At 41.4% G+C, this 13,615-nt stretch overlaps 1 protein-coding gene across 6 annotated transcripts in view; it reads right to left on the minus strand.

The window, feature by feature from the left end:
* Positions 1-4,257: 4,257 nt before the first annotated feature.
* The window catches only part of ST7L (suppression of tumorigenicity 7 like), a 193,484-nt gene continuing 184,126 nt past the window's right edge, over positions 4,258-13,615 (minus strand). For all 6 annotated transcript variants that reach the window (XM_056558288.1, XM_056558289.1, XM_056558287.1 and 3 more), the window contains exon 15: positions 4,258-4,587. In XM_056558288.1, the coding sequence (XP_056414263.1) occupies positions 4,492-4,587 (96 nt within the window). In that variant the 3' untranslated portion in view covers positions 4,258-4,491. The remainder of the gene's footprint in view (positions 4,588-13,615) is intronic.

Here is a 13,615-nt window from a genome sequence, read left to right on the forward strand (position 1 = left end):
AGTATGACACGTGTGACCCTACTTGAAGTCAGTATTGTGCATTTAGCTGTGAAAGTAAATGGCATTTTTTCAAACCACAATGTAAATCTGCAGCAAAAAATCAACAGCAAATCCAGATGATTTGGTATGGATTTTCTGCTGCCTATTTTGGTGTGGATAGACTGTGGATTTTCACTGCTTACAAATTTTACAAAAAAAATGCATATCCATACAATTTACTCTCTTCCATCTGTTCCCTTCTTCTTGCTAACCAAGATGGAATGGGAGTAAAACTGCTATATCAGATAACACAGGCTTTTTTTCAACGTCTGTGGGTATGGAAACACAAAGATATGTATAGACACAAAACGATGAAAGAAATTTAATATAGTACTATTTCAAAGCTGCTTTAGTTTTTCATTTCATGGGGAAGGTTGAACAAAGCTTTTACAAATGTACTCTGGGGAGTCCCAGGATCATGTTAAAAAAAAAATAATTTACTTACTTTCCTTGCCACCCTGATGCCACTGTCACTGTGTTGTTCCCGCTGCACTTATTTATACAAGGACCTGTCCACTCACCCAATTAGTGCCCACAATATATATATATATTTTTTTTACAGGACCCAGAGTCTCAATATTTATCAGGGATCGACCGATATTCATTTTTTAGGACCGATAGCGATAATCTGCGACCTTTCAGGCCGATAACTTATACAGATATTCCGGTATAAGTTATCGGCTATTTGCCTCCCCTCCCTCCCAGCCCCGCAGATCAATGATTTAAAGCAGGCGCTTTAAATCAATGAACTGCAGCGGCTTTTGCGGGGGCCAGAGACCACCACCGCCCGCTTCTCTCCCCCTGCCTGTCCGGGGGTCCTCCCTAGTCCAACCACCACCGCTGCCCCATTGCCTCCTCCATCCCCGGTTTTACAATTACCTGTTCCCGGGGTCCGCGCAACTTCTGGCACCGGCGGAGTCCTGAGCTGTCACTGTGCGCACTGACAGTGACGTCGCGTTGAGGACATCACTCGTCATTGCGCTGCGCACAGGACACAGCAGGACGTCGCAGGAGCCAGAAGTAGTGCGGACTCCGGGAACAGGTAATTATAAAATTACGGGATGGCGGAGGCAATGGGGCAGCGGCAGTGGTGACGGCGGCGGTCTCTGGCTGGAGAGGCGGTGCGGGGCATTATCGGCAAGGTAATTGCCGATACTGATAATGTCCAAAATTGTGAATATCGTCCGATAATATTGGCCAAACCGATAATCGGTCGATCCCTAATATTTATTTAAAAAAACAGCCCAGGAATACCTCTTTAGACATCAGTCCTGACTTCTGGTACAGTATTAAAGGAAAACTGACAGCAGGGTCACCCAAATTAACCCTAGTATACATATAGTAACATATATATATATATATATATATATATATATATATATATATATGTATATTAATATATATAGTAACTAATATAATCATTTCTTCTTATGTGCAATAGAGGCGGGCTGCTGCTGTATGTGCAATGCTTCCTCCCACCTGCTACAGCTGATAAGTTTTCATCCTCTGTTCCTCAAAATATTCATCCTCTGTTCCTCAACACATCCGTAAAGGGTGTGGGGTTATCTGCCAGAGTGTGTGGGAGAAAGCATTGCACATACAGCAACAGCAACCCGCCTCCAGTGCACATAAGAAGGAACATTATCAACAAGACTGGTTTCTCCGGAATGAATGCACCAATTTTTGCACGGTAAGAAGAGTTAGAAACAGGGTTACTTAGACTATCTATCTGTATATTGAGAGTAGTGTGGGTAACCCTGCTGTCAGTTTTTCTTTAAACAATTTTAGGTTACAAGCCTGCGATTACAGATTAAAATCACAAAAACACAAAAGACATGAGGACAGAGAACCTGCTAAAATGACAGAAAATGTACTGGAAACAAATTAGTTACAGTAAAGTGTTAATATATAGCCTAGCCCATTTTATAACCAGTTGACATCTTCTTACATATAATAACAATTGTTATAATTTATCCACTGTAAAGGTATCATAATGATTATTGCAATTATAGTAAATGTCAGTGGTTTTAAAACGCAATAAATAGACCTTTATACTTTAAGAGTTTTAAATCAAACACAAACCTGATTACCCATAAATCTCAGGGTATTGACAATGTACGACAGGTGATCAGCATTTACACATGAAATACAGGTCAATATGAACACTCTGATATCACACTTTAAAGAGTTAATGTAACACACCTCCACCTTTTAAAACAAGGACATCAGTGTTAAATTATTTTAATGAGTCGTTTATGACATATGCTTTTAATTGAGGTTTAAGCCTGGCAGATAGTCACTCTTCCCCCCCCTCCCTGTTTTTTATGGCTGGTAACTGGGTATAGTCCAGGAAACAATGAATCTCCCTGACTACTGAAAGAATCTCTTGTCTGGCTGCTGATCCAGTGGTGGAAAGAATGGTTATGGTTCAAAGGTTACAAAGATCTCCAAACTATCTGTTCCCATCACCTTGTTTTTGCATGTCGGCACTCACCCATTGACGTGTGATAACATAAATGTCCATCTTTATTGCAATATTTGGACACTGAAGAGACTAATAGATTTTTTATGAAATTTTCCATCTTACAAGTATAAACAATGATTTTACACACACTTAATTCTGTTTAAAAGTGTGGAAGAGCAAAGAGTTCAGTAGAGGAACATAACAATTACACTTAAAAACTTAACACAATATTAAAGATACTTTGTTATCTATAGAAAATAGTAGCATATCCCCAAAAATAATTTGGGTGCAACTTACCCCAGTACTCACCATTGTGCTGTTTCACTATTATTTCCTGTTTTAGTGCAAATTGTCCCTTCAAACGCTGACACTCCATTTACAAAGCATATACATAGGAGTCACCTGTGGTAAATTCAGTTGATTGTAAAGGATTTGGAAGGACACAGCCCTGTCTATACAAGGTCTCCCAGCTGACAATGCATTTAGAGCAAATGACAAGTCATGAGCTGAAAATAGCTGCCTGTAGAGCTCAGAGACAGGATTGAGGCACAAGTCTGGAGAAGGATACAAAACATTTCTGAGCACAGTGGCCTTCACAATTTTTAAAGGGAAGAAGTTTTCAAGAGTTTGGCCATTCAAACAAACTAAATAACTGGGGGAGAAGGGTCTTAATAAAAGAGGTGACCAAGAACTATATGGTCACTCTGGTTGAGCTCCAAAAAACTTGTGTTCAGATGGGAGAAACTTCTAAAGGGCAATCATCACTGCAGCATCCCACCATGAAACCGACCAAAAATTAACACACTTGGTCCCTGTAGACTCCGGAATTGCTGTTTCTGGTCCCCGCCATGCTGCACTGCTGCAGGGGTTGAATACATGCTGACAAGCCAATCACTGGCTTAGGTCTCCTGTCCATTTTCAGAGAATCTGTCATTTTTTTTCTGTGCAGTTGTCGCATTCAAGTCAATGGAAGCACAATTTTAAAAGCTGACATCACATGGTTTTTGCCAAGGTAATCAGCACGGTTTCGGTGCCAAAAACCATGCAGCTATTCCTTGTGTGAACATGTGCCCTCAGTGCCAAGGTATATACCAAAGCCCTTTGTACCAGGGCTGTTCGTCTCTTTTGAATGGAGCCATACAGACTCCATCAAACATGGTGTGTACAAATATATCCTCCCCCAAAAGCAATAACTCTAGCGAAGAACACCTCTGAACATACATAAAGCATACAGTGGTACAGTAGAGGAGCATACTTTTGAATCTGAAAATGGAGGCATAATGCAGTACAGTATAGGAATACTGTGACTCCATGGCTGTCTTATTTAGGTTCTGTACTAAACATAACTGTAAAATGATTATGTGCTTAACCCCAAAGTCTACTGGCATCTGGTGCAAGCCTATATAGTAAACCACTCCAAAGGCCACTGCTAATCTAGGACAGATGTTTCTGTGATAAACCAAAAGTACCAACCCCGTATTGGATGGTCATCTCAAAAAAGGTTACGTACTTTGGTAAGCCTCCATACAGCACCCACACAGTATCATTACAGCACCCAGTAATAATATGCTAGCACTTGACACTTTTGACATAATGTCTGGACGTGAATCTCATTCCACACATTTTTTATGATAAAAAAAGGCAGAAAGGATAGGAAATAAACCTTGATTACTGTGACAAGCTCTTACCAGTAACTAATATCAGGACACTTGAATCTCGCAAACAATAAAAAAATAACTCATTGACACAGCATAACCAGTTAACATTTTTATTAGCTTGTAAATACACAAATCCAAATTCCCCAATCGTTCTGGCCCTATGGTTTTCTTTGCAAAGGAATAGACAGACGATTTACAAGCTTGTGGTCTGGAAGAGAATGCCATTAGCCACAGCTGAAAAACTTTTTCATATGTTGCCTGTTAACATGGTCAAAACTGAAGAGGTCCTAAGCGTGGCAGGCGTTTGTCTTCTGCTCATTACAGACATGCTTACATGCGTGTCAGCTGGTGCCAAAGACTGGATGGCATGATGCTCTCAATCTTTTCCAGCATAAAAGTGAAGGGTGTCAGCAGAGTCACCAGAAACTGAAAAAGAAAACAGAATATGAGAACACTGCCTGGGTTCATGCACAGCAGAGCCAACTTCATTTCTGCATGCAGAGGGAGAAATAGAGAGCACCGGCAGGGCTATTCCCTCTACTTTTAACACATACGGCAAACTGAAGTCTGGTGTTATCTAATTCCTGCTTCTGGAGACAGATCTGTCATTTCTCTTCCAAGGGGAATGCAAAGGAAATTCTTCTAATATGTGCTACACAGGAATCTGTGTCAGTAAAGGTAATGTCATGGGATGCATTAACCCTTTAATACTTCACCTCCATAATGTATACCAATTGACAATTTTATCCTTTTACCCTGTTTTTATTTGTGTTTTGTTGGAAGAAATAACTATTCAGTCACATTCTTATCAAACTAAACATACCAGAACAATAAAACTACTAAAGGTGAGGTGAATAATACCCAATATCTCATTATAATAACACCTGTCTGAATGTGGGATATATTAGGCAGTCCATTCTGAAAGCCAAGGCATTTGGCAAACAGAAAAAAATGGCAAAGTGTAAGTGATAATGGTGAGAAAAAGGGCAGACTCTGATGGCTAGAAGAAAGTATCAGTGCTCTACAAAACAGCAGGTCTTATGGGGTATACGCCTCATATAGTGGTTAGTATCAGCCATAGGTGGACTAAGAAAAGAAAACTATAGAACTGGCAACAGGGCCATAGGTGCCCAAAGCGGATTGATGCTACTGGGGATCAAAGGCAGCCCATGTGGTCTGACCCTATAGAAGAGCTTCCGTAGCACAAATTGTAGAAAACATTAAAGTGCAACTGTCACTAACAAATACCCCCTATAAGTAAGCACAGTGGGGGTACATTTATCAAAACCTGTACTGGGGAAAGTGGGGCAGTTGCGCATAACCATCAATAAGATTGGTTCTTTCAAACTTTTAAATTGCTTTTTTCATTTCAAAAGGCCTATGAAATGAAAAAAGCAATTTGATCGGTTGCTATGGGCAACTGCCCCCCCTTTTCCTTTGCACAAATTCGGTTAGTTTGAACAAGCTGTGTTGCTGTGTAATGCAACCATACCTTTGGCTACTTTATTAGTGGCTTTATGTACTAGAAAATCACCTTGGTCTGCAGTCAGTAACAGTTGGAGAGGTGTGGCCAGGAGTCTAAAATGCTCTGAGTGGCACTACATCACTATGGCTACGTCAGCATTCCGCGCATGCACTGTCCATATTCTCTTATGGCGCATCCGAAATATCTCTGCGAGCTTTCAATCCTTCCATTACTGCACACGCGCACTAAGCCATGCTACAATAGTGAGCTCACATCTCTAGCGGAAAGGTCTTAATTATTTGAACATAACATTAACGAAACAGCACAGTGAACGGCAGAAACTTAAAAAAAATACCACACACTGGAATTTTTTTTAAATCACTTTACAAGAAAAAAATTTAATAAAAATACAGATCACAGTGCCTAAAACAGCCTGATATATAGGAAAATAAAAAAGTTATAGGGGGTCAGAAAATTGAATTTTTTTAACTTTAGAAATTTTTTAAAAGTAGTAAAACATGACACAGGCTATCATACCAACCTAAAGAATTATGATAACATGTCAATTTGACTGCACGGTGAATGGTGTAAAAAAGTTTAATTTTCAATTTCACCTCACAAATGTTTTTTTTTTTCAGAGTAAATGTTATAAACAAAAATAAAGGAAGTCATTACAAATGAACGAACATGTTGTCTGCACTCTTCCCCACCCCCTCAGCCCAACCCTATATAAGTAGTAGTTAGCTACACATGGGCCTTTTCTTTCCTGGCAGCCTCCCAGTTTGACTGGGAGAGCATGGTAAGTGTGCTATAACATCCTGTTCACACTGGTGTGGTGCTGTGCGGCGTCCGTTGCTGCCGTGGCGCCGTGTCTGCGGGGAGGTGCGACCCATAGACTGGTTTGAGTGGCGTTGGGGCCGCTCTGCCAGTGGGTCGTTCCCCCTGTGGGCACTGGTGTCGCGGCGGTGGTGGTCGCCGCCCAGTGCTACGCCATTTTATACTAGGGATGTTAGGTACCCACTTTAAATAGGTGGCCTTGACGTGGCGAGTGGGCTTTGTACTTTTTGATCAAAACGTATATACTAACAACCTGTTAGTTTTTGAAATTATGCTGAGAAGCAATTGGATCATTGTGCAAGATTGTAGATGTGCACCATGTCTGTTTTCTACTTGAGTACTCATTACAAAGTACAATTGGCCCACAAAAAATAAGCCCTCATTTGGATGTGTAAATAGAAATTAAATACAAAGATTTCAGGGATGTGGAAATCCTATCGCCCGACGCCCAGGACATGTAGTTTTGGGCGCCGGGCAGGTGAATTTGTCATAGATTTAGCCCTGTATCGGGCTAGCAGGGACAGACCGACGTCCCCCTTATTTTTCTTTAATGCCGGTGTGAGGTGCAGGAGCCGATGCAAGTCTGCACCTCACACCGGCGCTCAGGGTGTGTGGAGGGGGCAGTGGCGGCCCCCAGCTGATTTCAATAGCCGGGGGCCGCTGCTCAGAGCCCCCCCCCCAGCCGGAGTGAGGGGATCTCACCTCACAGCTGAGCCCGAGCAGAGCCCGAGATAGCACGTCTGCTGGAGATGATTAAGCCACGCCCCCTCATCCCCCCTCACGGAGGATGGAGAGCGCAGCTCTGCATAATACAGGAAGACAGGGGGAGAATGAGGACATACACAGCTCCTCCCTCCCCACACAGCCTCTCCCTTCCCCCTGCTCTGTCTACACAGGACCTAATTCATCACGGGGAGGTTTCAAGTATTCACTGGCGAAACACAGAGCAGGGGGAGGGGAGAGGACATGTGTGTGAAGGAGACTGCACTGCACGGGCTGGGGATTTCACCTCACAACGGCTCAGGTGAGGAGGCCGAGCATGCAGGTGGCGGGAAGGGTGGTTGTATATGTATGATTAGGGGGGTGTATGTATGATGTGTGCATATGTATGTGTCATGTGTATATATGTATAGGTGTATGATGTGGGGTGGGCAGCGGCAGGTGTATGGATAATGTGTGCATATGTATGGTGTATGTGTCATGTGTATATATGATGTGTGTATGGTGTCTGTGTATGTGTGATGTGTGTATGATGTGGGGTGTATCAGCTGCGGGTGTATGTATAATGTGTTCATATGTATGGTGTGTGTGTCATGTGTATATATGATGTGTGTATGTGTGATGTGTGTATGTAATGTATGATATAGGGGGCAGCAGCGGGTGTATGTATGATGTGTGCATATGTATGGTGTATATTTATGGTGTGAGTGTATGTGTATATATGATGTGTGTATTGTGTATGTGTGATGTGTGTATGTAATGTATGATGTGGGGGGGGCAGCAGCGGGTGTATGAATGATGACTATGTATGATGTATGTATGCATGTAATGTACGATATAGGGGTCAGTGGCCGGTGTATGTATATATGTATGTATGATATGTGTATGTATGTATGTATGCATGCATGTATGTATGTCTTGTTCAGGGGCGGACTGACAAGTGCTGCTGCCAGTTGTGCTATCTAATTTTATTTATTTTTAGTGGTTTCTGGCCACCCGCACTGAATTGCACCCCCAGAATCCCGCCCCTTTATAATCGCCCGCCGACCAAGAGCCCCACGGATGCACGCAAACACACCCGAACCAAAACTACAACTTCCAGCATGTTGCACCATAACCTAAACTGTAGAACTACAAAGTGCAACATGCTGGGAGTTGTAGTTTTGGTTCGGATCAGCTGCAGAGCCATAGGCTGCATCAGGGCATGCTGGGTGTTGTAGTTACTAACTGCAATTCCCAGTATTCCTTGACACAGCCTATAGCTCTGCAGCTGACACGAACCAAAACTACAACTCCCAGCATGTTACACATTAACCTTAACTGCACTACTATACAGTGCAACATGCTGCAACACCTACACAACCATAGGCCGTATCAGGGCATGCTGGGTGTTGACCACTGCTCCATGACGTGGTTGACACAGTGGTTGGACCCTCCACAATCTGACATTTATCCCCTATCCTGCAGAGTTTTTATTTATCCTGGACTACTACTTTAAGGTGTTAAAATCAAAAATGTAAATGTAATGTAACGACAAAATACAGTCATGGCCGTAAATGTTGGCACCCCTGAAATTTTTCTAGAAGGTGAAGTATTTCTCATAGAAAAGGATTGCAGTAACACATGTTTTGCTGTACACATGGTTATTCCCTTTGCGTGTATTGGAACTAAACCAAACAAGGGAGGAAAAAAAGCTAATTGGACATGGTGTCAGACCAAAAATGGGCTGGACAAAATTATTGGCACCCTTTCAAAATTGTTGAAAAATAAGATTGTTTCAAGCATGTGATGCTCCTTTAAACTCACCTGGGGCAAGTAACAGGTGTGGGAAATATAAAAATCACTCCTGAAAGCAGATAAAAAGGAGAGAAGTTGACATAGTCTTTGCATTGTGTGTCTGTGTGTGCCACACTAAGCATGGACAACAGAAAGAGGAGAAGAGAACTGTCTGAGGACTTGAGAACCAAAATTGTGGAAAAATATCAACAATCTCAAGGATACAAGTCCATCTCCAGAGATCTAGATTTTCCTTTCTCCACAGTGCGCAACATTATCAAGAAGTTTGCAACCCATGGCACTGTAGCTAATCTCCCTGGGCGTGGAAGGAAGAGAAAAATTTATGAAAGGTGTAAACACAGGATAGTCCGGAAGATGGATAAGCAGCCCCAAACAAGTTCCAAAGATATTTAAGCTGTCCTGGAGGCTCAGGGAGCATCAGTGTTAGTGTGAACTATCCGTCGACATTTAAATTAAATGAAACGCTATGGTAGGAGACCCAGGAGCCCAGGAGGACCCCACTGCTGACACAGAGACATAAAAAAGCAAGACTACATTTTGCCAAAATGAACTTGAGTAAGCCAAAATCCTTCTGATAAAATGTCTTGTGGATAGATGAGACCAAGATAGAGCTTTTTGGTAAAGCACATCATTCTACTGTTTACTGAAAATGGAATGAGGCCTACAAAGAAAAGAACACAGTACCTACAGTGAAATTTGGTGGAGGTTCAATTATGTTTTGGGGTTGCTTTGCTGCCTCTGGCACTGGGTGCCTTGAATGTGTGCAAGGCATCATGAAATCTGAGGATTACTAACAGATTTTGGGTTGCACTGTACAGCCCAGTGTAAGAAAACTGAGTTTACGTCCAAGATCTTGGGTCTTCCAGCAGGACAATGACCCCAAACATATGTCAAAAAGCACCCAGAAATGGATGGCAACAAAGCGCTGGAGAGTTCTGAAGTGGCCAACAATGAGTCCAGATCTAAATCCCAGTGAACACCTGTGGAGAGATCTTAAAATTGCTGTTGGGAAAAGGTACCCTTCCAGTAAGAGAGACCTGGAGCAGTTTGCAAAGGAAGAGTGGTCCAAAATTCCGGCTGAGAGGTGTAAGAAGCTTGTTGATGGTTATAAGAAGCCAGTGATTTCAGTTGTTTTTTCCAAAGGGTGTGCAACCAAATTTTAAGTTAAGGGTGCCAATAATTTTGTCCAGCCCTTTTTTGGAGTTTGGTGTGACATTAAGTCCCTTATTTACTAAGAGTGGAGTGTAGGTTTCTTTGTTGGTTTTAATTCCCTACAATTTATTTTCCATGGTATTTACTAAGGTTTCCCTACATTTTCCACTTTCCCTACACTTTGCTTTTTTTTTACACATGCTCTGATCTGTCTGGTTTTCCTCAGCTCAAATCCACCACATTTTATGTGGGTTTTTGTGAAAATGTCAGGAACATGCCCCTTTTCGGAGACCATGCCCCCTTTTCACGGTGGTCATGCCCTTTTTTCGGGTTTTCTTAGCAAAATGGAGAGTAAGTCGGGGTTTTTTCATTTCTGGCGCAAATTCTGGCACATAATCTGGCGCAGACAGATATTCTGGCGCAATGCGACAGAATCTGGCGCACAACCCGACAAAACTTGTTGGGTTTGCATAGTAAATGAGGGCCTATGACCAATTTGCTTTTTCTTTCTCTATTTTTTGGTTTAGTTCTAATACACACAAAGGGAATTAACATGTGTATAGCAAAACATGTCTTACTGCAATTCTTTTCTGTATGAAAAAAATTCAGGGGTGTAAACATTTATGGCCATGACTGTATGACAGAAAGAGGTTTTGCCATCACAATAAATAATATATTGCTAGGATAAGCCATCACTGACTTAACTGGAGGCTCTGACTGCTGGCATGATGGTGATCTTGAAGAGAAAAGATGTGCAAAGAAAGTAAGTGGTGGTTCAACTTCGTGATCACTCACAGTGATGTAAAATCCCAGCTAAAAATGTATTTGCTAGCAACAATTGTCACTGTCCCTGTATGGCCTTTTAGAATCTTTACAGTTCTATATAAATTTTTTTTAATGTTCCTCTCAAGGACAAAACATTCTAAGCTTGATGTTTTGGCTGAGCGAATTTAGCCAACTGGCCATGTAAACACAGGAAGAGGTACTCTTGTATGTGACTAGGATATGTTCTTTCATAGAAGCATTACATGGGAATACAATGTTACAGTTTGGTTTAATGACCCACAAAGCAAAACAGAGCTGTAAAGTTAAACTACAAATTCATAAAATAATATTTGCAGGGTTTTCGTAATACAGCAGCACCTTTTTACTCATCACCTTATACGAAGATGTGACCCATTATGGGATCACTGACATTATAGGCATGTGCTGATGTTTAAACAACAGATTCCTGCTCCACAGCCAAGAATTGGTCTCTTAAGAACATTAACAAACCTTAGATTTTTTTTTCTGCTTTACGGTGTAGTTTTCAACATTACAATTTCCCTTCCCATACTAGGAAATGAAATTGCATGCAAAATACTTTGGCACCTGCTTTCAGCTTTGTTTTTAACATTGTCTGTGCAGCCTATTAATCCCTACTGATTTTATTTTCGTTTCCGGTGATGACAGCGACCTTTTAAAAGAATTTGTCTTTAACCCCTTAAGGACACAGTCCATTATGACCTTATGTACCAGAGCATTTTTTGCACATCTGACCACTGTCACTTTAAGCATTATTAACTGTGGGATGCTTTTCCTTATCATTCTGATTCCGAGATTTTCATGACATATTCTACTTTATGTTGGTGGTAAATTTTCAGCAATACTTGCATCATTTCTTGGTAAAAAATTAAAAAATGTCATGAAAAATTTGAAAATTTCTAACTTTGAAGCTCTCTGCTTGTAAGGAAAATGGACATTCCAAATAAATTATATATTGATTCGCATATTCAATATGTCTACTTTATGTTTGCATCATAAAGTTGACATGTTTTTACTTTTGGAAAACATCAGAGGGTTCAAAGTATAGAAGCAATTTTCAATTTTTTCACAAAATTTTCCACATCGGAATTTTTCAGGGACCAGTTCAGTTTTGAAGTGGATTTGAAGGATCTTCATATTAGAAATACCCCACAAATGACCCCATTATAAAGACTGCACCCTCAAAGTATTCAAAATGACATTCAGTAAGTTTGTTAACCCTTTAGGTGTTTCACAGGAATAGCAGCAAAGTGAAGGAGAAAATTCAAAATCTTCATTTTTTACACCCGCATGTTCTTGTAGACCCAGTTTTTGAATTTTTACAAAGGGTAAAAGGAGAAAAAGCCCCCCAAAATATGTAACCCAATTTCTTTCGAGTATGCAGATACCTAATATATGGATGTTAAAGGACAACTGCAGCGGTATGACACTTATCCCCTATCCACAGGGGGGATAAGTGTTTGATTGCGGGGGGTCCGACTGCTGGGACCCCCCGCGATCTCCCTAATGGGACACCGCCATTAGCGCTCATGGTGAGGTCGACTGTGACACCCCGTCTCCTCCCCGTCCCTATACAGTTCTATGGGGGAGACGGGGAGGCACGAACGCTGCCTCCCCGCCTCTCCCATAGAGATGTATGGAGGAGGCGTGCCGGCTGCAACGTCATGCTGCGGCCGGCGCTGCCCCGTACAGGAGATCACAGGGGACATTTATTTGGAATGTCCATTTTCCTTACAAGCAGAGAGCTTCAAAGTTAGAAATTTTCAAATCCTTCAAGACATTTCAAAATTTTTTACCAAGAAATGATGCAAGTATTGCTGAAAATTTACCACCAACATAAAAGTAGAATATGTCATGAAAATCTCGGAATCAGAATGATTAGGAAAAGCATCCCAGAGTTATTAATGCTTAAAGTGACAGTGGTCAGATGTGCAAAAAATGATCTGGCACATAAGGTCATAATGGACTGTGTCCTTAAGGGGTTAAAGACAAATTCTTTTAAAAGATCGCTGTCATCACCGGAAACGAAAATAAAATCAGTGGATAGGGGATAAGTGTTAATCACGCTGCAGATGTTCTTTAACCCCTTATATTTACGTCCTGCGCCAGCTCCCGCGACATGAAGCGGGGTCGTGCTGCGACCGCGCATCACATCGCGTCGGTCCCGGCGCTCATCAACGGCCGGGACCCGCGGCTAATACCACACATCGCCGATCTAAAGTGAAAGGGAAACTATCCCGGCTAGTCAGTCGGGCTGTCCCTATGGGACCTATAACACTGCAAAAAAAAAAAGTAAAAAAAAAGTGTTAATAAAGGTTATTTAACCCCTTCCCTAATAAAAGTTTGAATCACCCCCCTTTTCCCATAAAAAAAATAAAACAGTGTAAATAAAAAAAAAATATGTGGTATCGCCGCGTGCGTAAATGTCCTAACTATAAAAATATATCATTAATTAAACCGTACGGTCAATGACATAAAAAAATTCCAAAGTCCAAAAAAGCGTATTTTGGTCACTTTTTATACCATTAAAAAATGAATAAAAAGTGATCAAAAAGTCCGATCAAAACAAAAATCATACCGATAAAAACTTCAGATAACGGCGCAAAAAATGAGCCCTGTACCGCCCTGTACGTGGAAAAATAAAAAAGTTATAGGGGTCAGAAGATTACATTTTTAAAC

The sequence above is a fragment of the Hyla sarda genome, chromosome 2 (genome assembly GCF_029499605.1).
Source record: "Hyla sarda isolate aHylSar1 chromosome 2, aHylSar1.hap1, whole genome shotgun sequence".
Classification (NCBI taxonomy): domain Eukaryota; kingdom Metazoa; phylum Chordata; class Amphibia; order Anura; family Hylidae; genus Hyla; species Hyla sarda.